Genomic DNA, 26,206 nt, shown 5'->3' on the forward strand with positions numbered 1-26,206 from the left:
CATACCCCTTGTCAGCTTTGTAAAAAATCAGATGGTTGTAGGCAAGCAGCATTATTTCTGGGCACTCTATTCTGTTGCATTGGTCTATGAGTCTGTTTTTGTACCAGTATTATGCTGCTTTGGTTTCTGTAGCCCTGTAATGTAGTTTGAAGTCGGGTAATGTAATGCCTCCATCTTTGTTCTTTTTGCTTAGGATCCCCTTGCTATTTGGGCTCTCTTTTGGTTCCAGATGAATTTTAAAATAGGATTTTTTAGTTTTGTTAAGAATGTTTTTGGTAGCTTGATGGGAATAGCATTAAATTTGTAAATTTTGGGGAGCAGTATGGCTATTTTGATAATATTAATCTTTTCTATCCATAAGTGTAAAATAGTTTTCCATTTGTTTGCATTATCTCTGACTTCTGTAAGCAATATTTTCTAATTCTTGATGTAGAGATCTTTCTACTCCCTGTTTAGCTGTATTCCTAGATATGCTGTTCTTTTTGTGACAGTTGTAAATGGAATTGTGTTTTTAATTTGGCTTTTGGCTTGGATGTTGATTATGCACAGGGATGCTACTGATTTTTGTGCATTTTTTTGTATCCTGAAATTTTGCTGAAGTTGTTTGTCAGTTTAAAGGGCTTTTCTGCCGAAACTGTAGGGCTTCCTATATATAGAATTATGTCATCTGCAAATGGATAGTTTGGCCTCCTCTCTTCCTGTTTGGATGCATTTTATTTCTTTCTCTTGCCTGATTGCTCTGGCCAGTACTTCCAAATCTGTGTTGAGTAGGAGTGGTGAGAGAAGTCATCCTTGTTTTGTGCCAGTTTTCAAAGAGGAATGCTTCCAGCTTGTGACCATTCAGTATGTTTGTTGTGGGTTTGTTATAGATAATTCATTAGTTTGAAGTGTGTACCTTCAATCCCTAGTTTGAGAGTTTTTAAGATGAAGGATGTTAAATTTTATGCAAGCTTTTTCTGCATCTATTGAGATACTCTTGTGGTCTTTAGTTCTGTTTATCCTAAATTTAATAAGACTAGACTTGTTATATGGCCTAACAGAATACACCAGGCGCAAATAAGAATATTGTGTATTTGCTTGCTTTTGACTGGAAAGTTTTGTACGTGTCTGTTAAGCCCATTTGGTCAATGATATGGTTTCGATGTCCATGTTCTCCAAACCTTATGCTGCAATGTAATCCTCCATGTTAGATGTGAGACCTGGTGTGATGTGTTTTTTTCATGGGGGCAAATTTTTCATGAATGGCTTGACGCCATCCTCTTGGTAATGAAAAAAATTACACTCTATTAATTCAAATGAGAGTGACTTTATTAAAAGAACCTGGCTCCTTCACCTAACACTTGCTCTGTCTTTTACCATGTGGTATGTTCAGTTACTTTTTGACTTCCATGATGATTGTAAGCTTCCTGAAACTCTCACCAGAAGCAGATGCTGGCACATATTTTTTGTACAGTTTGCCAAAATGTAAGCCAAATAAACCTTTTTTCTTTTTAAATTATCCACTCTCAGGTAGTCCTCTATATGCAAAATAATCAGTACAGTCTCTAATGTTGTCTGTGTTTTATGTTTTCTTATTGATCTTTCATCTGAATATTCTATTTATTATTGAAAATAAGGTCTTATTATGTTGCTATATATTTCTGGTTTCACTTTTGTTAATTTTGCTTTATGTATTTTGGAGGCTGATGTTATAAATACACATACCTATAGATAGATAAATACATTAGTTATAGACTCTTGGTAAATTGACCTATTTTACCATTATATAATGCCAATACTTTTCTCATGCTAGTACTTGATATAAACCACATTCTGTCTAATATAATTATGACGACCTCACTGAATTGTAGTCACTATCTGCATAGAATACATATTGTTTCTACTCCTACTTTCAGTCTATTTGATTCTGCTAAAATGAGTCTCCTGTAGCTAGCATATTGTTTGCATTTTTTCATAATCCACTCAGGCATTTTATGTCTTTTGCTTTATATACATTTATTTATTTACTTATTTATTCATTTATTTTTGAGATAAGGTGTCACACACTGTCAACCAGTCTGTTTTGCAGTGGCATGTTCATGGCTAACTGCAGCCTCAACCTCCCAAACTCTGATGATCTCATTTCAGCCTCTCAAGTAGCTGGGTTACAAGTATGTGCCATTACACCTAGCTAGTTTTTTTTTTGTTTTTTTTGTTTGTTTGTTTTTGCTTTTTCTATATTTTGTAGAGACAGGATTTTGTTGTGGTGCCCAGGCTCGTCTTAAACTCCTGAAATAAGTGATCAGCCCATTTTGGGCTCCCAAATTCCTGGGATTACATTTTTTTATTAAGTAGTTTAATTAATTTATATTTAAAATGAATGTTTAAAGAAATAAAGTTAGCATTACCAGTTTCAGTGTTATTGTTTTATGGGTTTTTTTGAAGATATGTTTTTATTTCCTGTTTTACTGCCATAATTTTTGTTTATTTTTATTTTGCATTGATGTTTTATTTTTTATTTTACATACTTTCTATAAATATTATCTTTGTAATCATCTCGAAAAATGGAGACTACATAAAACATCTTAAAGTTAAAACAATGTATTTTAATCTCAAACAACTTTAATTGAATAAAAAAACTATACCTCTATATTTCCAGTTTATTATTGATACTAAAAATCATTTTATATTGTGTATCTATTAACAGATTTATGCAGATTTATATTTTGTTTTTTATATTACATAGATGAACTTTCAGGGTTCTAGGCACCATCATTATAATAGTAAAGGACCCTATAAGTGTCTGTATATTTACATTTAATAGATGTTTACATTTAATAGAGCTTTATATTTGTATACAGTTCTATGATGCTGTCCAGTATTATTTTATTTTTCAACATAATGGACTCATTTTAGCATTTCTCCTTTTTTATATGCAAAGTCTCACTATGTTACTCAGGCTGATCTTGAACTCTTGTTCTCACTTAGTCTGACTGCCTTGGCCTCCTAAAGCTGTAGGATTACAGGCATGAGCCACTGTGCCTGGCCACCACGTAGCATTTTTTGTAGAACTGTGCTAGTGATAATGAACACCCTCACCTTTTATTTTGGAAAGTCTATTTATATCTTGTTTTTGAAGTAAAATAATTTTGACTCAAGTATTGGTTAAGAATTTTATTACATCAAAAAAGTTTGCAGCCTTTTTTATCTTCAAGTAACATCCATATTACTTTTTCCCTATATTCTTCTAAGACTCCTTTCATTAATATATTGATCTACTTAATGGTGTCCAATAAGTTTTACATTCCATGTTTTAAATTTTTCTGTTACATATTTTAGGGTATGCCACCTCACACCAGTTAATTGTGTTTCAATTTTTTAGTTTATAATATAATTCTGTATGACAATACTTAACTTTGTGCAACTTAAGACAGTGTGGTACAGAATCAAATATGAATCAGCTGTATGTATATTGCCAATATAATTATCTCTACATTTATTTGTCTAGATAAATTTATCCCTGTATTTTTTATGACATGTATATTTGTTGTGTAGGTTTGTTATGAATGGTTGTTTAATTCTGTCTAGGTGAGTAGTCATGAAAGCTTTTCTAATTCCAACATCTATTTGGGAATCTTTATTATTTTTGTGTGGGATAAGCACTTTTGGATTTGATGATAATTTAAAAACTATGCTAACTCTGAATCTCTTTTAGGTATTATTGTTGACTTTTACTTGTCAAAAACACAACACAATTTACAATACAATATTTTTAAATATTGAGTTTAGTCATGTTAATTATATTGGCATTGCTATGCAACATAGTTCTAGAATGTTTTTATCCTGCAAAGCTAAATCTCAATGCACATTAAACACCTTTGATTTTGATTTTTCTCATTTCCTTGCACTTTTCCAGCACCATTCTGTTCTCTGTTCTTAAGGGTGTAACTGCTTTGTATATTTTATACAGTTCATGTCATTTTGTGGCTGGCTCATTTCATTTTGCATAATGTCATCAAGGTTTATCTTTAGAGTTGTTAGAATATTTTCTGCTTTTTGAAAACGAAGTAATATTCCAGTATTTTTTTACTTCAAATTATATCTACTGAATGACTTGGTGACAGAAATTTGCATTGCTTTTACCCATTGGATTTTAGCAATAATGCTGCAATAATTGCAAATGACTATTATGACCATATATGTGGAAGTTTATATGTGCTGCATTCTATTTATTAGTCTACTTTTTCACCTTTTGACTCATACCAATTTGTTTTAATTCTGTAGCTTTGTAATGTGTTTTAAAATCAGAAACTGTAATGCCTCCAATATTGTTCCTTTTTTGAAGATTGTTGGGTACTTTATTGCCTCTTGAGATTCCATATACTTTTGAGGTTACTGCTTCTGTTTCTTCAAAAATGCAATGAGAAGTTTGAAGGGCATTGCATTAAATCTGTAGATTACATTGAGCCATATAGACACCTTCATAATGTTAATTACTTCAACCTTTCAACAAGAGCATGACAAATAGTGTGTTGTTTAATTTCTATATATTTGTGAATTTTTCAGTTTTTTTCTATTATTGTTTTATACTCTCATTCCATTTTGATGATAGAAAGTAATTTATAAAGGTTCAGTTTTAAAAAATTAGTTAAGACTTTTTTTGGCCTAACAGGTGGTCTATCAAGAAAAATGTTATATCAGCTATTGAGAAGGGTGTGCATTCTGATGTTGTTGAAAGTGTTCTCTGTACCTCTGTCAGATATAATTGTTTTATACTGCCTTGAAGTCCTCTCTTTCTTTACTAATATTCTTTTATTTTAATTACAGAAAGTGGGATATTGAAATATTCTACTAGAATTATATTGTTCTCTATGTGTTTCTTCAATTCTGTCAATATTTGCTTTATATATTTGGAATTCTAATGTGAGATACACACACACACAAACACTTGCAAACACACACACATACACATATATACAAATTTGACATAGGTTTCTAGTGAATGAATCCATTATTGCTTAATGTCCTACTTTGTGTCTTTGGAGTTTTAACTTCAAGTACATTTTATAAAATATGACAGTTTTTTACTTAAGATGTAGCTTGTCTAATATTATTTTTACCTATTCTGCTCTCATTTGGTTAATATTTACATGAAATGTTTACTTCTATCTTGCCACTTTTAGTCTTTTTTTCGTCATTAGATCTCAACTGACTCTTGTAGAAAAGGAAGTTGGATCTTGATTTTTACATTTTTAAAATAAATTATTTTATTTTAAAAGCATGTCTCTTGATTGGAAAGTTAAATATATATATATGATTTTCTGAAAGAGAAAGACCTATTAATGTTATTTTGTTTTATTTGATTCTTGTATCTATGTCCCTCATTTTCTCTCTTTCTGTCTTTGTATATTTTTGATTTTTGTATTTATACATATGGATTTTTTTGTGTGTGGTACCTTGGAGATTACATAAAACCTCTAAAAGATACAACAATATATTGTAATCTAATAAAAATTTAACTTCAGCTAAATACAATAGTTTTTCATTACCTCTCCTCTCATTTGTTACTGATATTGCTAATTATGTTAACAGATGTTTATAATAATTTCTATGCTTTTATCTTTCAAATTTTAGAGAATAAAAATGTTTCTGCACCATTGTGGCAATGCTAAGAAATTCTATTTTTGAATATGTGCATATGTTTCCCAGAATGTTATGTATTTTCATATGATTATATGGTTTTTTTTTGGATCAGGTTACTTTTAGTGGATGGAACTTATTTCAGCTGCTTTGATATGTAGGGCATATAGAGTGCCAATATACTGTCTCAGAATTTGGTTATTTCGGAAGGTCTTTTTCTTTTTATTTGGTAGGACAGCTTTGCTGATTCTATTATTCTCACTTCACATGAAGTTTTGTGTTTTTTGTTTTTGTTTTTGTTTGTTCGTTTGTTTCCCAGAACTTTGACAATATCACACAGTTCCATTCTGGCCTGCAAAATTTTTGTTGACAAATTCACTAGTTATCTTATAAGACTATGCTTATAAATGACAAATCACTTCTATCATCCAACTCATAAGATTCTTTTCTTGTCTGTGACTTTTGAAATTGTGCTTATGTATTTGTTTGTTATAAATATCTCTGTGTGTATCCTAGTTTGCTTGTTGAGCTTCATCATTGTATCATTTTTTCTTACTTTCAGAATTTTTCGGTTCTTTTGGTATTTATTACCTCCAGTTTTTTTATGTTTTTAATATTTTTGCTGTTATTCCTATTTTTCTGAATTTTAATAGCTGCCTGTGTTCCTGTTTCACTCACTATTATTCATTAAAAATTTTTAAAATTAATGTATACATCTTAATTTTTATATGGTTGCTTTCTGAAAATTTAATAATTTTTTTGATGGGACCATATTGCCCTAATATTTTGTATACATTTTCATTTTTGACTGAGATTTTGGACCATTAAAAAAAAGAAGCTATGTTTCCCAATCTTTATAATGTAGCTTCGTCCTGGCATAAGCTGAAACCAATCATCTTGGCTAGAGATCTTGGGAGTCTCTCAGACATGTTCTTAAGATGTGTCTTGTCTAAAATTTTTTGTTTTTTCATAAAGGAGTTTATTCATGTTTCTTCTTAATAGTCAGTAATCACTTGCTACACCTGCTTCCTATCTGTGGCACTGCAGTCTCTCTGCTGCTGTAACATTTATCTTTGGTCTCAGCAGACTCAAACTGTCTTTGCAAATTATACCACCATTTCTTTCAGCATTTTATATCATGGAAGACAGAAACCATTGTCTGATAAGGCACCTAGAAGCCAGAAAAAAAGATGTAGTGACACTGCTTTTCTTCTCTTCTAAGAATGAAACCAGGAGGCTGGGAACAGTGGCTCACACCTTTAATCCCACCACTTTGGGAGGCTGAGGTGGGTGAAATTAGCTGGATGTGGTGGTGGGTGACTGTAATCCCAGCCACTCAGGAGACTGAGGCAGGAAAATTGCTTGAACCTGAAAGGTGAAATTCACAGTGAGCCAAGGTCATGCCTCTGCATTTCAGCTGAATGATGGAGTGGGACTCCATCTCAAAAAAAAAAAAAAAAAAGAAGTTGGAAATTTACTTCCAAAGGCACTATATTTTATTGGGGAGAAGGAAGAGCTGTGTTGGTTAAATGCAATGGAATTTTTTTCTTTTTATGTGGCTCTTTGCATTGTTCTCACCTGGAGCACAGCACACACTTAACTCATTAAATCTTCCACAAACGTATTTTGGTCAGGATGTTATTGTTACATTTCTATGTCTCTGAAGAAATTTGAGTCTGTGGTATTTTGCCATGCTGTCTTGCTTTTGTGGTTTCTATAATCTTATAGGTTAGATTTGTAAAGTATATTTGAGTCTAGTACGTGGAGTAATTTGGTTTTTCTTATTTCTTTTAGTTATGTGTTCTCATTTTCCTCAACTCCTTTGGCCAGAGCAAGATATAAAGGATTCTTTCCAAAAAAAGATCCTGAGAAGAAATGAAAAATGAGGACATGAGAATTTACAATTAAAGAAAGGCTGTAAAAGTGTGGATGAGTGTAAGGTACACAAAGGACATAATGATTTTAACCAATGTTTAACAACTACCCAGAGTAACATATTTCAGTGTAATAGATATGTAAAAGTCTTTCACAAATTTTTAAATTCAAATAGCCCTAAGATAAGACGTACTAGAAAGAAACCTTTCAAATGCAAAGAATGTGGCAAATCATTTTGCATGCTTTCACAACTAAATCAACATAGGAAAACTCATACTAGAAAGAAGTTCTACGAATGTAAAGTTTGTGGTAAAGGCTTTAACTCGTCCTCAAGCCTTACTAAACATGAGAGAATTCATACTGGGGAGAGGCCATACAAATGTGAAGAATGTGGCAAAGCCTTTAACCAGTCCTCAAACCTTACTAAACATAAGAGAATTCATACTGGAGAGAAACCCTACAAATGTGAAGAATGTGGCAAAGCATTTTACCAGCCCTCAGATCTTACTAAACATAAGAGAATTCATACTGGGGAGAAACCCCACAAATGTGATGAATGTGGAAATACCTTTAACTGGTTCTCAACTTATGCTAGACATAATGTAATTCGTACTGGGAAGAAACCTTATAAATGTCATGAATGTGGCAATGCATTTTACTGGTCCTCAACCCTGACTAGACATAAGAGAATTCATACTGGAGAGAAACCCTATAAATGTGAAGAATGTGGCAAAGCTTTTAACCATTTCCCACACCTAACTAGACATAAGATAATTCATACTGGAGAGAAACCCTACAAATGTGAAGAATGTGGCAAAGACTTTAGTTTTTTCTCAACTTTTACTGAACATAAAAGAATTCATACTGAAGAGAAACCCTACAAATGTAATGAATGTAGCAAAAGCTTTATGTGGTCCTCAGTTCTTACTAAACATAATAGAATTCATATGGGAGAGAAACCATACAAGTGTGAAAAATGTGACAAATCTTTTAACTGTTCCTCACACCTTACTAGACATAAGAAAATTCATACTGGAGAGAAACTCTACAAATGAGGAAAATGTGGCAAAGTCTTTAGGGCATTCTCAATCTTTACTGAACATAAGGTAATTTATACTGGGAAAAAAAACCCTACAAATGTGATAAATGTGGCCAAGGATTTAACTGGTCCTCAACCTTTACTAAACATAAGATAATTCATATTGGAGAGAAACCTTACAATGTGAAGAATGTGGCAAAGCCTTTAACAAGTCCTCAATTCTTCACAGACATAAGATCATTCATATCACAGAGAAACTCTACAAACCTGAGAATTGGTGCAATGCTTTTGACAACAACTCAAATTTTCTAAACATAAAATAAATCATAACAGTGTAGAACCCTAGAAATGTGAAGAATATGAAAAAGCCTTTAAATGGTTGTCACACTTGATTGTGTGTAAGATAATTCATACTGGAGAAAACTCCTACAAGTGTGAAGAACGTGAGAAAACTTTTTATAAATGCTTACCTTACTGCACAGGAAAGCATTTATGCTTGAGGAAAATTATATCAATATAAAGATGTGGAAAAGCAATTAGTATCTGCTCACAGCATTCTCAACATCAGAGAGTTTGTACTTAATAAAAGCACTATAAATGCAATTTTTGTCAAAAGATCTTTCAGGAAATGTAACCCTTTAAAGTGAAGAGTATTCTGAAGACAAACATTACAAATATAAAAATGGTTGTAATATAAAGACTTGTTTCATAGATCTTATTGTACACATTTTGTACCAGAGGAAAACTCTAAAGCCAGTTGCTCAAACTTTGTTCAACAAGACAGAGTTTATATTCGGGTTTAAAAAACCTGCAAATGTAATGACTTTGGGAAAGCATTTTTTTTCAAAAACTAAAGCTTAAAAAACACAGAGCGTTCATACTAAAATATATTTTTGCAAATGCAATAAATTTGAAAATATTTAATCCAAAATTAAATCAATGTTAATGTCAGAGAATACACAGTAGAAATACCTAAGTCACTGACACTTCAGACACAACTCAAAATCAGAGTTTTGAGTACAGAAATTTATGTAAAACTAAAGTTGTTAAATAAATTATTTGTATATAACTTTAAAAGGAGTAGAAGATATTTTGGAAAGCTATTACATTCAAAGCATACTTTCTTGAAAAAATTATAGATTTTTTGAAAAGCAAATAAGGGTATTCAACTCTCAAATTACACACATGAAAGCATGTGACCTACTGTTACTGCATCAGAGATATGAAAAATTCTTATTAAGTGGGCATTGTTTATGACCTTTTCTATGAAAAAGGAAGGACATTAAAATGAAAGATGCATCATGGAAATCCAAATAGAGAGACTCTTTGTGATTAACTTATAACATTGAGTGATGCATGAGGTAGGTGTTCAGGAGAATATTCTTCTGCATTATAGTGAGAAGAACATTTTTAATTTTAGTTTAAATTAAAGGTAATTAATTAGTGGTATATCATTTTACTAATTGTTTTGGGAGTTTTTTTGTATGTGTTTTTGATATGGAGTGTTGCTGTGTCACCCAGGCTGGAGTGCAGTGGTGCAATCTCAGCTCACTGCAACGTCTGCCTCCCAGGTTCAAGTGATTCTCCTACCTCAGCCTCCCGAGTAGCTGGGATTACAGGCACCTACCATCATGCCCAGCTAATTTTTGTATTTTTGGTAGAGACAGTGTTTCCCCATGTTTGCCAGGCTGCTCTTGAACTCCGAACCTCAGGTGATCCAAGTGCCTCAGCCTCCCAGAGTACTGAGATTACAGGCATGAGCCACTGTGCCCAGCCCTAATTGTACTTTTATGCAATAGAATGCAGTACAGTTTTAAATTTTTAGATTACATGTGAGCTTAATTTTTTAATTCAACATTTTTTAATATGTTAAGACTATTGTTCATTCAAAGAAGCATTATTATGCCACTAACTTTAACCTGTCCCACCTCACTAAAAAATGTAGGTAAAAGATGGTAATGATATATTATTTGGTGATATGGTTTGGCTGTGTCCCCACCTAAATTTCATCTTGAATTCTCACACATTGTGGGAGGAACTCAGTGAGAGGTAATTGAATCATGGTGCAAGTCTTTTCCACACTGATCTTTTGATAGTGAATAAGTCTCACAAGATCCAATAGTTTTAAAAAGAGGAGTTTCCCTGCACAAGTTCTCTCTCTTTGCCTGCTGCCATCCATGTAAGACATTACTTGTTTCTCCTTTCCTTCCATCATGATTGTGAGGCTTCCACAGCCACAGGGAACCATTAAGTCCAATTAAACTTCTTTCTTTTGTACATTGTCCAGTCTTGGGTATGTCTTTATCAGCAGTGTGAAAATGGACTGGTACAGTAAATTGGTACCAGTAAGTAGGGCACTGCTGAAAAGATACCCAAAAATGTAGAAATGACTTTGGAACTGCATAACAGAGGTTGGAACAGTTTGGAGGGCTCCAAAGAAGATAGGGAAAATGTGGGAAAGTTTGGAACATCCCAGAGACTTGTTGAATGGCTTTCACAAAAATGCTGATTGTGATAAGAACAATAAGGTCCAGGCTGAGGTAGTCTCAGATGTCAATGAGAAACTTGCTGGGAACTGGAGCAAAGGTGACTCTTGTTATGTTTTGGCAAAGAGACTGGCAGCATTTTGCCCCTGCCCTAGAGATTTGTGGAACGGCAAAATAGACAGACAGAATTTAGGGTATCTAACAGAAGAAATTTCTAAGCAGCAAAGCATTCAAGAGGTGACTTGGGTGCTGTTAAAGGCATTCAGTTTTATAAGGGAAGCAGAGCATGAAAGTTTTAAAAATTCACAGCTTGACAATGTGCTAGAAGAGAAGATCCCATTTTCTGAGGAGAAATTAAAGCTGGCTGCATAAATTTGCATAAGTAACAGCCAAATGTTAATCTTCAAGACAATGGGGAAAATGTCTCCAGGCATGTTAGAGCTTCATGGCAGCCTCTCCTGTGGGGAAAAGAAAGAGAGATCAGATTGTTACTGTGTCTATGTAGAAAAGGAAGACATAAGAAACTCCATTTTGATCTCTCTTTCTTTTCCCCACATCTCCTATCTATCACAGGCCTGGAGGCCTAAGAGGAAAAAGTGGGTTCTTGAGCCGGGCCCAGGGTTCTCATGCTGTTTGCAGCCTAGGGACTTGGTACCCTGCCTCCCAGCAACTCCAGCCATGGCTGAAAGGGGCCAACATAGAGCTCAAGTCATGGCTTCAGAGGGTGCAAGTCTCAAGCCTTGGCAGCTTCCACTTGGTGTTGAGCCTGCCAGTACAAAGAAGTCAAGTACTGGGGTGTGGGAACCTCCACCTTGATTTCAGAAGATGTATGGAAATGCCTGGATGTCCAGGCAGAAGTTTGCTGCAGGGGCAGGGCTCTCATGCAGAACCTCTGCTAGGGCAATGCTTAATGGAAATGTGGGGTCAGAGCCCCCATATTGAATCCCTACTGGGGTACTGCCTAGTGGAGCTGTGAGAAGATGGCCATGTCCTCCAGACCCCAGAATGATAGATCCACTGACCACTTGCATTGTGCACCTGGAAAAGCCACAGACATTCAATAGCAGTCAATGAAAGTAGCAAGGAGGGAGGCTGTACCCTGCAAAGACACAGGAGCCAAGCTGTCCAAGACCATGGGAACCCAGCTTTTGCATCACTGTGGCCTTGTTGTGGGATTCAGGAGGACAAGAGAGACCTCGGGTTGAAACAGGAGAATCTTTGTTGAGTGCACTCAGGCCCAGCTGACTCAACGTCCAAAAGACTGGGTCTGGAACAAAGACAGTACCTGACTTTTATACACACTTCACAAAAGGCGCTGGGCTAGCTTGAAGGATGCTTATGTTGGTGTGAAAGCAGGGATAGAGAGGCAGGACAAAGACAAGATTGCACATGACCGTTGCCAAGCGACCAAGATGTCCATTATCTAGGTTTGCCTGGGCATGGGCTTATCTTATAACCTTCACTATGGTGCCCAGGCAGCTATAGTTCAGGCCTACTCAGGCTGCTCATGACCTTCCTTGTACTTAAATAAAACAGAATACTTGAAGTCACTAGTTACTGAGAACAGGAATCTATAAACTTATTCCATAAAACAAAGGAAAATGTGTTTTTCTTCTTATGTTGAGGGAGTGCTGGGAGAGTCTCCAGAGCACATTAGATAATATTATCAAGAATTTTCCTGGGTCTGGGCTGTGCCTGTTTCTGCCTCTGGGACAAGTCAGCCTAATACAGGAAAACTTATTTCTCTTTCTTTTTAATTTTATTTTTCTTTAATCTCCCACCTCAGCATGGCTGTGAGATATGGAGTCAAAGGAGATCATTTTGGAACTTTAATATTTGACTGCTCTGCTGGATTTTGGACTTGCATGAGGTCTGTAGTTCCTTTGTTTTGGCAAATTTCTCTCATTTGAATGGTTGTATTTACCTAATGCCCACACCCCCCATTGTGTCTAGAAAGTAACCTGCCTTTGATTTTACAGGCTTATAGGTGGAAGGGACTTGCCTTGTCTCAAATGAGACTTTAGACTACAGACTTTTGAGTTAATGCTGGAGTGAGTTAAGACTTTGGGGGACTGTTGGGAAGGCATGTTTTGTTTCAAAATGTGAGGACATAAGATTTGGGAGGGGCCAGGATGGAATGATTTGGTTTGGCTGTGTTCCCACCCAAATCTCATCTTTAATTCACACATGTTTTGGGAGGGAGCCAGTGGGAGATAATTGAATAATGCGGCAAGTCTTTCCCATGGTGTTCTCATAAGAGCGAATAAGTCTCACAAGATCTGATGGTTTCCAAAAGAGGAGTTCCCCTGCACAAATTTTCTCTCTTTGCCTGCCACCATCCATGTAACACGTGACTTGCTCCTCCTTACATTCCACCATGATTGTGAGCCTTCCCCAGCCACATGGAACTTTAAATCCAATTAAACCTTTCTTTTGTAAATTGCCCAGTCTCAGGTATGTCTTTATTAGCAGCATGGAAATGGGCTAATATATTTGGTAATATAATGAACTTACATCTCCAGTAATCTCTTTTGCCAGTGTCTTTAAACTGCAAATAAGCTTAGGAATATTGTTCCTGTAGGTTAAATTACTATTTTTTGTCTTTAAATTTGTTTTTCTTAATTTTTGTGGTATATATTATGTATAAATATTCATGCCAGGTATGGCATATTTTTATACAGGCTTGTAATATGTAATAATCACACCAAGGTAAGTGAGGTATTCATTACCTCTAGCATTTATCCTCTGTATTAGAAACAATCTAATTATACACTTTCAGTTAATTTAAAATGTACAAGTAAACTTTTATTTCCTACCTGGTCATTTTAATTATTACAATAAAAATTACGTAAATGGATAAAATTCATACATTTCTGAGTCCTAAATAATTTTTTTTTCTGAGACAGAGTCTTGCTCTGTTGCCCAGGCTGAAGTGCAGTGACGTGATCTCAGCTCACTGCCACCTCCGCCTCCCTGGTTCAAGTGATTCTCCTGCCTCAGCCTCCCAAGTAGCTGGGAATACATGTTCCCACCAACACTGCCAGCTAATTTTTATATTTTTAATAGAGATGGGGTTTTGCCGTGTTGGCTAGGCTGGTCTTGAGCTCCTGTCCTCAAATGATCCACCCACCCACGCCTCCCAAGGTGCCAGGATTACAGGCATAAGCCATGGTGCCCAGCCCTAAATAAATTTTGTTTAATTTATTATATATTTTTCTTTGAACATGTGGCCTCTCTGCCTGCAAACACATATAGACTTAGTTTTGATTTACATAGAGTTAAACATACACACACATTACTTTAAAGATAAACCTTTGGTGTAAGTAAATTATGGAGTAAATAAATGTGTTTGTGTCAGTATAAGTTTGTATCTATTTTCAGAAAACAAAAAGCAGTATTGGAACAAACAAATCTTTTAAGATGACTAATTAACTAAAAAACTAAAAACCTCAAAAATGCTGAAAGCAAATCTATACTCTGCTTTGTATTGTATTCATTACTGTAAAATTTTATGGTTTATGGTTCAGCATCTCCCCATGTAAATTCTCTTTCACTTCTCTGGTACTCATGCTAAACCCACAATTTTCTTCTTTCTTGTCTTTTTGTTTTGTTGTTTTATAGTGTATGGAGTATTCATCATGTGAGCTGGTCAGAAATTATATGAATGATTTTCATATAATGTAGTAGTGCACACAAAATAATTGTTAGATGTAATTTCACAGTGTATTAAGTTACATTTCATTTAGTTAGAACATTCTATTTTATTCTTTTAATTGGAGAACTGTATATAAGCCTACTGTTTTTTAGTTATTGTGTCTTTCCATTTTTATAATTTACATAAGTGCATTTATTTACTGATTGAGCTAATTTGTTCAGGTGAATAGTAGGGAGGTTTCATTAAGTTAAGAGGACATTGTATATAAAGTATCAAACAAACATGACAATGCTTGCTGTGTAATAGATTCTCCATGATAAGCCATAAATATTCCTGCTGGAGTTAATTTGTAACTTCAAGTCAGATATAGATATATCACTGGTGAAGAAATAACACTTTTTTTTTTACACCAGAGTCTTGCTGTGTCACTCAGACTGGAGTTCAGTGGCAGGATCTGGCCTCACAGCAGCCTCCTCCTCCCAGGTTCAGTGATTCTTATGGCTCAGCCTCCTGAGTAGCTGAGACTACAGGTGTGTGCCACAATGCCTGGCTAATTTTTGTATTTTTCAGTAGATGTCGGGGTTTGCCATGTTGGCCACTTGGTCTCAAACTCCTGACCTGAAGTGATGTGATCCACATGCCTCAGCCTCCCAAAGTGCTGGGATTACATGCATAAGCCACTGTGCCTGGCCAGCATTGATTCTTTATGTTTAGTGGACATTTTGTTCCAGGTTACAAAGCTGACTCTTGATGAATTTAAAGGGAAATTCTACCTTTAATTTCATTTTTCTTATTAATTCATATTCCAAATAATGTATGCATCAGAGCCTTTTTTTTTTAATTTTTCTGAGTTAAGGCTGTAGTTTTCTCACTGTTGCCTTCATGCCACATCATTTTACATGGTACTTTGTAGGTTCTGATGAGACAGTTGGTATTTTTTACTGCACTGAAAAATTGGTTTTAACTGGAGAATTTGCCTATCAATGTAACTTTCAAATCAGCTAATTAAGATAAGAAGCATACACTGTCCAAAGGTAAGAAGATTACATCAGTTAGCATTGTTTTTCTTTGTAAAAATAAAATGTTATTAGATTCTTACACAAAGTGTGGCAAATGTAAGATGTGTTAGAAAGTGTATATTTAAAATTAGATTTTTAAGAGAGTTGAAATGGTAAGTGAAAAATTCTAAATTCAATTTTCTATGATACACTTAGAGCACAACTTATGTTTCCAGGCAGGATGTTCTATTTTTAAGTGTAACTGTTACATGTCGTAAAATAATCTCTGGATTTGAAATTTAAAACAATATTTGTTTTCCATATTGATATTACAATTTGGAGAAATTTCTCACTCTTATTCTATTTAATTTTTTAGTGGGTGAAGTTCAGCCTACAGTTTTTATCCTTAGTCACCTAACTGTAGCCAACTCTTTGGACACTTTCTCTGGAAAAATTTTGAAGATCATGGCAGCTTTTGGACTAAAACATTTTCTGTTATTTTGCATGCAAACTTGTTTACTGTGTTCACAGAGTGGCCAGTCCATGGGACCATAAGCAACACCTGACCTTTTACTGTCTTTCATAGCATTACCATCAGCACCAGAAACTCCAGGTGCCAGAAGCTTAAAGTAAAATCCCTAAACTACATTGGCTCCTCCCATTTACTGTCCTGGGTCTAGAAAATGCTATTAAATATCAGCGTTTCTATGGTTATGACTGACAAATTAAATGACAAGAACAGCACAAAAACTATATATTTTTGATACCATTTAGCTACGTTTATGACAGACACAGATAGTATTTGAAATATTGGTATCCTATAATGTTTTAAAAATCTATTTTTTAACTTGACAGATAAAATATGTATTTAGTTTATAAAACATGATGTTTTGAAGTACATATACATTGTCAAATGCTTAGTTCTAGGTAATCAATTCTTTACCACACACAGTTACATATTTGTTTTGAGACCACATGAAACTGTCTTAGTATTTTTTAAAAATTTAATACAGTATTATGAACTATAGTTACTATGCTATACAATAAATCTCTTGAACTTTTTCCTTCTATCCACCTGTAGTTATGTATTTTTTAGCAGACATGTTTGTGATCCTCCCCTTCTAAATACCCTGATACCTGGCAATCACCATTTTACTCTTTATTTCAGTGAGATTAAGTTTTTTAGAATCTATGTGCAAGTGAAATTAGATATTAATCTTTCTGTGCCTGGCTTATTTCAACTAATATAATGTCCTCCAGATTAATCTATGTGACTGAAATTAATAGAAATTTCTTTTTTAAAGACAAATAGTATTCCATTGTGTATATATACCACATTGTCTTTATCTACTCATTAGATGTTAAACTGTTTATATTTTGGCTATTGTGAAGAGTGTTGCAAACAACATAGAAGTGCAAATGCTTCTTCATTCTGATTTCATTTGTTTTGGATATATATCCAATATTGCAATTGCTGTATTACATGGTAGTTTAATTCTAAATTTTTTGAGAAATCTGGTTTTTTTAACAATGGCTGTCCTGATTTACATTCAAACCAACAATGTGCAAGCATTTTCTTTGTCTCACATCTTTATCAACACTTCTTTTTCTTTTAATAAGGGTCATTCTCACAGGAGTGAGTTGATATCTCAGAATTTTTGTGGATTGTCTTTTCCTGATAATAATTGACATTGAGCATTTTTTAATATATCTCTTGGCCATATGTATGTCTTTTTTTGAAAAATATTTAAGCCTTTTTCTCATTTTTAGTAGTGATTTGTTTTTTGTTGTATAGTCATTTGACTTTCATACATATTTTTATATAACCCCTTGTCACATGTATGATTTGCAAAAATTGCCTCCCATTTTTTAATTGTCTCATCTTGTTGATTGTATCAGCTTCTGTGCCATGACTTGTTAATTTGAAGTAATCTGACTTATGTGTTTTACCTTTTGTTCCCTGTTATTTTGAGATTAAATTTAAAAAGTCACTGCCCCAACCAATGTTATGGGGCTTTCAGTGTATATCTTTTGTAGCAGTTTTAGAGTTTCAGAACTTACACTTAAGTATCCAGTTTATTTTGAGTTGATTTTTGTATATGATGTGAGATAAGGGTCTCATTTTATTGCTGTACATGTAGCTATAAGTTTCCTCAACACCATTTATTGAAGATACTGACCTTTCTCTAAAAAATTGTCACCTATATCTAAAATCATCTGTAAACACATGAATATATTTCCCATCTCTCTTTTCTGCTCCATTGGCCTATATGTCTGTTTTTATTCAAGTACCACACTGTTTTGGTTACTATGGTTTTGTAGTATATTTCAAAATTAGGTAGGATGATACCTTCAGCCTTCTTTGCTTCATTGCTTTGGCTATTCAGGGTCTTTTGTAGTACCATATAAATTTTAGACATCTTTTTTAAATGTTCTATTAAGTATGTCACTGGCATTTTGATAAAGTATCATCTCTTCAGATCATTTTGTGTAATACAGATACTTAACAATATTAATAATTCCAATTCATGAATGAGTAATATTTTTTATTTGTGTATTGCTTAATTTCTTACTTTAATGTTCTTTAGATTATAATATACAGGTGTTTCAATGTTTTAGTAAAATTTATTTTAAAGCATAGTTGCCACAGTTATTGTAAATAGGTTTGTTTTTAATTTTATTTTGAGATACTTAATTATTGTATAGAAGTGCTACTAACTTTTGGGATGTTAATTTTTTATTCTCCAAGGGATAATTTAACTTCTTCCCCCCACCCCCCAATCTGGATGCCTTCTACTTTATTCTCTAATTTGTTTGAAAAGAATTAGAAAACTTCTAAGAAATAATTTGAGTTATACCTGCCTGAGACCACATATCTTACTTGATTAGATCAATATTTTCTGTTTGTTGGTGTGTATGACTAAATCCTTCTAGCCTTAGGAAACTTAGGAATTGCATTCAGGAAAACAAAAATTTAGGCTTTGAGACTTTAATTCAGCTTAAAAAATATTTACAGAATCTGCCTAATGTCCCTAGCAATATATTCCAGGATTATGTTTTCATCACAATCTACTAAATATTTTCATTTTAAGTAGTTTTTTTGTTTTGTTTTGTTTTGTTTTTGAGATAGAGTTTTGCTCTTATTGCACAGGCTGGAGTGCAGTGACGCAATCTCCACTCACTGCAGCCTCCACCTCCTGGGTTCAAGTGATTCTCCTGCCTCAGCCTCTGGGGTAGCTGGGATTACAGGCATGCACCACCACACCCTGCTAATTTTTGTATTTTTATTAGAGACAGGGTTTCGCCATGTTGGTCAGGCTGGACTCAAACTCCTGACCTCAGGTGATCCACCTGCTTCGGCCTCCCAAAATGCTGGGATTAGAGGCATAAGCCACTGCCCCTGGCCTTAAACAGATTTTTTAGAGATTAGATTTTCATTTAAAAATATTTGGTTTAACACTAGGTAAAGATACCTGAAATACTGTAAAACTCAATGAATAAACATTTTTCTTGTCTTCTACTATGTTCATAGAATTTATAATAAGAGATGCCCAGAATAATATTCATAGAAAATAGGCCTAAACGTATTATGTAGAAAATTATGGCATTATGCTAAGGCTTTATATTCAGGATAAATAAATTAGAAATTTCTTTTAAACAATATGGTGAAATTGATCCCTAATCTCCACTTATTAGCTACATGAATTAGTCAATATACGAACTAGGTTTTCTTTGTTCCCCTCATTAGGTTCTCTCAGTTCATGGTGAAAGCTGAGTATAGATATTTTTTCCTGTTGGCTTTCATGTGAAAGCAGGTTTTTTTACTGAGAATTTTATTTTCCTCAGAGATTTTGTTACATTTGGTTCTAGAACTTCTAGTTTCACAGCATCAGCTAACTTGGAGGCCCTGAATTTGCTAATTCTTAAGATTATATTATTTTGAAAGTTATTATTTTAATCAAGGTAATCAATATTCAGAGGTTATTTGCTGTAAAGTCTAGTTGTGTTCCCCCTTTCAGTTTTTAATTCCTTTTTTCTCTGTTTTAAATTAAACCATACAAACTCTAGAAATTGCCCTTTGTTACTGACATATACTTGAAAACCACTTTTCTGTCAACTTCCCTTTCCCACCTCTCTAGCAATTCAAAGTATTAATAGCATAATTTTTACCTAAACCTGTAGTCAGTGAATGCTGTAAGGTGATTAATTAAATATTATTAATGACAGACCCAAGCAGTATACTATGATTTTATTACCTTTTTGATACAAATTTATTTCTTGAATTAAACAATCATTTTAGTCTATACTAGCTTGATTTTCTTCATGCTTGTTGTTAAATTCTGCTGAAATACTACCACTTAACTTCTACTTGCCCTGAAATAGTTTTTCATTTATTGATAAAACTTTAAATTATCTCTGGGTTACATTTTTCTTCCCCTGCAGATGTCTCTCCTGCAGCATGCCTTCCTCCTCCTCTGATTTGGTTTCTTTCTGGACAGTGTGAAGCTGTGAATGGATGCCCTGACTCTGGGATCTCCTGTTTTTTTCTGCTCTCATTTTTCTTGCTGACTCCACAGAGAGCATCCTGATGTCCACAGAGTGTGGATGTTAGGTAGATTTTTTGAGATCTTGAATATCTAAAAATGAATGCATTCTACCCTTTATATTTGATGATGACATAGTTTGGATATGTGTCCCTGACAAAATCTCTTGTCATATTGTAATCCTCAATGTTGGAGGTGGGACTTGGTGAGAGGTAAGTGAATCACAAGGGCGAATTTCTCCCTTTGGTGTTGTTCTCATGATAGACTCCTCTCAAGATCTATTTGTGTGAAAGTGTGTGGCATCTGCCTCCCCCATCTCTCTTCCACCTGCTCTGGCCATATGAAACATGCCTTCTTCCCCTTCACCTTCTGTCATGCTTATAAGTTTCCTGAGGCCCCCTCAGAAGCCCAAGAGATGATCAACACTATGCTTCCTGTACAGTCTGTGAAACTGTGAGCCAACTAAATCTATTTTTAAATAAATTATCCAATCTCAGGTATTTCCTTATAGAAATGTAAGAAAAGACAAATGCAGATGATTTTATTCAAAGTGAATTTTTGTCTATTGAGCTCCTACTGTGTATCATGCACTATTCTAGGAACTGAGGATGTGAGAGTAAATAGGACAAAATAAAAATGAACTGGGTTCTAATCTAAAAGGAGCTTTTATTTTAGGGGGAGAAGAATATAGATAAATAATAATAACAATGTGTCATTCATATATTATAGAGAGAGATATATGTCAACATGTCTATGTATACACACACACATGATTATATTTGAAAAGCAAGGTTAGGGACTTGGAGAGTGATGGTGGTGTTTAATTTTCTATATGAAAGTCTCAGGCTCAGAAAATTTGACCAGAGACCTAAAATAGATTAGATAATGAGCCATTTCTGTATTTGAGATGAGAGCATTTGAGACAGAGTAAAGAACATCTCACTTCTGCTGCTCTGACATTAAACCAAAGATGTGAATTTCTGTGATATCTCAACTGAATTAGCTTGCTTGGCTGCTGCAGAGATTAATGCACCATGTAAAATCTTTAGGGTCTCAGTGGTCTGCAGATTGTCAAGACAGCCTCTTCAATGTGTAAGAAAACTTTTTGCACCTAGAAACAAGTATCTCTGCAAAAGAGGCACAACTCTTGTTAACCCCTTTATATTTTGGAGACAAATATGCCATATTTGAGAATGCTGCTTCAACACATGCACAGAGTAACTCAGAAAGCTGCCCATCTTTACTGAAACTCAAAGCAAAAGGCAACTCTGCAGAGGTGCAGCTGGAAGGAAGGCAGCTCTGCAGTAGGTGTCACAGGATGGTGCTTGAGCATCTGCAGCAGGCCACTGTGCTGTATGGAGTCTCCAGCAAGCTCAAGGGATATCTTCAGTGCAGAATTCCAGGGATGTGAAAAAATATATATGTTTTTGTCAATTATCTACTGAAAATAGCTCCTGGCTTGCCACTGCATTCTTGTAGAGATTGAACAACTGATCATGGGATACCAAGTAACAAGATCTGAGATATTTCTTATGAACTGTTATAAAATCTACTGGGAAATAGCATGGTATGCACAGGTGCTGTATATAAGCAAGATACACTGGTCTATAGGCTATCAAGCTGAAGCAGATGTGGTTGGCATGAAAGGGTTGCATGTGGAGGTGACTCAGACCTCCATGGCACCTACTTCCATGCATTGAGACCCCCCTCTCAACCCACAACTAAGGCAGTCTCATTGGTATTTCTTATGAACAGCTAACCAATGAAGGAAAAAGTGTACCTATATACAGATGTTATTACCAGTATAATGTAGGCTGGTAACTATTTGGCCCAAAAAAAAACTGGAGAAGAGAAAGTCTTCCAAATGGCAGAAATTTGGAAAGAATAACTGTTTTTGTTTACATCATCTAAAGGTATGCACCTGCATGTATTTATTGCTGATGGCCATAAGTTTGGAACTGGAAAGACCTTGACATAAACAAGAGATTCAGCAATGAATCTGCAATGAGGTGCATGGCTGACCAGCTGGAATGAGCAGAACATGAGAATGTTTGTTTCCCATATGAATGCTGTTATGAGTATGAGAGGCTACCAATAATATAACCAATAAAGAACTGAGCTGTAAATATTAGACTTTTTTTCACAGTTTCTTCAGTGTTTGCTTAATAGGTTCATGGGAGACAATGTGGCCATGTTAAGAGTAAGGAGGTTTTCCATGAGTTCAAGAACATGGACTTTCCTTTACCAATACTGGCTACTGACCCAAATGAGCACCAAGATTGCCAAAAATGGCCAATGCTTAAACCCTGGAAAAGTGAGCTACCTTGACTAGACCAGTTAGATTCCTGGTGAGATTCTAGTAATATTCTTTCTCTTTTTTCCTGGAGGTGGTAGAGAATTTTTCTTACTGGAATTAACACATATTTGAATACTGATTTTTCTCTATTATGCTTTTCCTAGCATCAACTTACTGCATTTGCTGAGTTCTTATTCTCTGTCCTGATACTTTACATATCGTTGCCACTGATGACAGAGCTCATTTTGCAGAAAAAGAAGTACTGCAGTAAGCTCCAGCCTATAAGATTTATTGGTCTTGTGATTGCTCACATCACCCAGAGCATAATCTTAAAAGAATCAGTTATTTTGTCAACTGCGAGACCATATTCTAAGAGGCTAGGTTTATATTATACAAGATGTGGTGTATACTCTGGACCAGGAGCCAATACATTGTCTCATGGCTGGAACACATGGTTCCACGCATCAAGAATCATTTCACACAGTTTATTGAGCTTCCTTTGTAGAGCAGTGGATGAAAAACCACAATCTCCAGAAATGCTAGTTTTTGGGCTCTTGCCCCACTCATTTCTGTTGCAATTCCAGTGTCCTAGAAAGCCTCTGAAACATGACTCTTGATTGTCTACTTTAACCCTAACTGCGTTACTTTATGTAAAATTTTGATTGCAGAATATGTGGATGTAGAAAAAAAAAGTCCTCATAGGTGTTAGAAACGATGCTGCATGGTTTTGTTTTTATGAATGTTTTTATAAGTGGTAACAACACTTTTTCTTAACCATACACACAATAAAAATGTGTCATACGTTGAAAAGAAATAGCAATGGTCAAATATTAGTTCTAGTATTAGCTCTTTCCTCGTCTTTTGATGATTATCTAATTTGCCAATCTAAATGTAAACATAAAACATTATATAATAAATTTGATTTTTGATCTAGACTATTAGATAATCTAGAAACTAGTTTGGTTCTTTTCTTCATTAATTTTAAAAAACCCAGGAGATTCACAACCTTTTTGAACTGTGTATTAAATAGGATAAATAGGTTATGAAGAATTTCATAAGGCTGCTGTATTGAGTTAAAAATGCATCTGAATTTTATACTGTATAATGAGTAAAAAGCTGCAGAAATGTTTCTTTCTTATTCTTTTGTCTTTTTTTTTTTTTTTTTTTTGAGATGGATCCTTGCTCTGTCACCAGGCTGGAGTGCAGTGGCACAATCTCCGCTCACTGCTACCTTCGCCTCCCGGGTTCAAGCTATTCCCTTGCCTCAGCCTCCTGAGTAGCTGGGATTACAGGCGTGCACCACCACGCCCAGCTGGGTGGATCACGAGGTCAGGAGATCTAGACCATCCTGGCCTACATGGTGAAACCCCATCTCTACTACAGTACATTCTTGTTCTTATGCTATGAATCCCTCAACATTAAATATCATTCATTTCACAACATAGTTATCTAGTTGTTGGAAACTAAGGTTAAATTAACTATTAATATTAGAAAATAATATAAGATTTTGATAAAATCAGCCTTTTATTCAATGACTCTCTCTGTGTTGTATTTTACACCAGATAAGTAAAGCAAAAATCCCTAAGTGATTCAAAGCAGAAATTTTTTACACTGAAACTCAAAACAACATTCTAGGCCAGTGCTGTTTTCCACCTTCTTAATCATTCTACTTCTGCCTTGAATTCCTACCTGAAATATGCCTCTCAGTATCAGCCTAGAATTGTCAATATCTTTGCTATCTTCCCAAGGTCATTTCTTTGCCCAATCACAAAACTATGGAAAAAAAATATAAGAAACCTCTCGTAGAGTCAGCATTTCCATAGACCTTTTATTCAGAATATGCTGGATTCTACAAGACAAAGAATGGGAAGTAAAGCATTTAGGAGAGAGGAATATAAACAATTTAAAACAATATTCAGTTTGAAAACAGAGAACCAGACTTACAAGTAAGCAGCATCTTGTACTGAAATAGGACACCTTGTTCTCTTTGATTCTATTTTTCTAACTTCTTCCAAAAAATAATTTTTAAATGGGTTTGATTAGAAAACATAAAACACACTTTATTGAAATGTTTTTAATGATTTAAACACACCAGGAATCAAGGTGTTATCTGGGAATGTAAATGATTTAACCTTGCATCATACATTAACTTAGATGGCAGGTGTCTCCAAAATCCAATTTCAGTAATTTTAGATATTTAGAAACTTTATCTGCATTCATTTAATCTTGGCAAGTTTGTGACTTCTGATTCTTCTTTGCCAAATGAGTTAATATCTTCTATATTCTACAACAAACATAAATTTTAGAGTCAAAAAATATGAATGCATAAAAGGAGTCTGTTTCAAATTTTTTCTCACTAGTAGCTTATCAGAAGGTTTTTATTAAGAGACCAGTGGGACACATAGGGAATATTGATGTTACATTTAAAGAGAAAGTCGACAAGTGATTGCTCTGGTGGGTTCAGATAATCTCTAAATTATCTAGTTTGATCTGGCGTACATAAAAATACCCTGGCTGTAGAAAAACTGGTTAGATTTGCATGAGTGTAAGAATGTGAGGGTGTGTGTGTGTAGGTTTGTATAGTGAGAAAGTTGAAGATGAAAATCAAGGTCTGATGCAGAAGCACTAATGGAACAAAAATTCATTTAAAAGTAATCTACTTGTTCTACTATTAGTGAGGATGCATTCTGTCCATGCAAGCCTGTCTTCTGCTTTCTGAGGTTGCTGCTAGCCGTTTCGGCTTTTCTGACTCAGTTCTATCCAGTGATCCTCAGATATCTTCCACTGCAGAAAATTGTAATTCATTAATTATTATTGTGTTTCCTGGACTCATCTACAAAAGATGAGTCCTAAGAGATTCATTTAAAAAAAATTTTTAGATAAATAAAGAACATTATTTCTCTTTTGTAACATATTTGTGTCTATATTTTATTTGCATCAGGGAATGACTCAAATATTAACCTACAAAGTTTACTATATTTCTCTTAAAGTTGGCTCATTTAGGGACTATGAGGTAATTCTATTCAATGAGAACTGAACTAGGCCTACCTACTAAGATTAGTCAGGACTATCAGAGAATTTCCTAAATAAATTCGCAATTAATCCTGAGATCATCGTGAATTGCAAGTTTTACCCTAAAAAATTGTAACATAGTAAATTTTACTTTGTGTTTTAAAAGAAAGAGGAGCACAATGAGATTTTTTGTGATCTGTTGAAGTCCATAAAATTTATCAAAAAATTTTACATACAATGTAAATCTTTTGATAGCATTTAGTTTTAATCACAATAAATTATAAATGCAACTGACATCTAGAATCAATCTCTTTTCTCTCTTTAAGAAATCTGTATTTTCTTTATAAACATAGTAATTTTTTTCAAACTGTATTATAGAACAAAATATTTGTCATCTGAAGTGTTTCAAATTTTGTACTCTACTTATTACTTCAGTCTTACACTACATTAACATGTAAAATTTACAAGAATATTTATATCTAAAATATTTTCAAACTTGTATTTTTCTTGAAAATTTTGACATTTTTAAATTTTAACAAAAAGAACTCAGTAAAAACATTTTATATCTTTAATTTAGTCAGTGATACATAGCCACACAAATATAAATTTAACATTGATTAAAACAAGCAGTTTTGGGACCCTGGACGCGCGGGAGCGTGCGCCCGGTGGGGCCAGGGACTAG

The 26,206-nt window shown here is 34.3% G+C and overlaps 1 protein-coding gene and 1 pseudogene across 1 annotated transcript in view; both read left to right on the forward strand.

The window, feature by feature from the left end:
• The first annotated feature begins 7,415 nt into the window (after window positions 1-7,415).
• On the forward strand, window positions 7,416-8,856 carry LOC100582125 (annotated as a pseudogene).
• A 16,664-nt stretch (window positions 8,857-25,520) lies between these two features.
• Window positions 25,521-26,206, forward strand: part of LOC100581783 (acyl-protein thioesterase 1-like) — an 87,872-nt gene continuing 87,186 nt past the window's right edge. Inside the window, exon 1 of the mRNA XM_030826764.1 lies at window positions 25,521-25,525. Within this exon, the coding sequence (XP_030682624.1) occupies window positions 25,521-25,525 (5 nt within the window). The remainder of the gene's footprint in view (window positions 25,526-26,206) is intronic.

This window comes from Nomascus leucogenys, chromosome 13 (assembly GCF_006542625.1).
Source record: "Nomascus leucogenys isolate Asia chromosome 13, Asia_NLE_v1, whole genome shotgun sequence".
NCBI lineage: Eukaryota > Metazoa > Chordata > Mammalia > Primates > Hylobatidae > Nomascus > Nomascus leucogenys.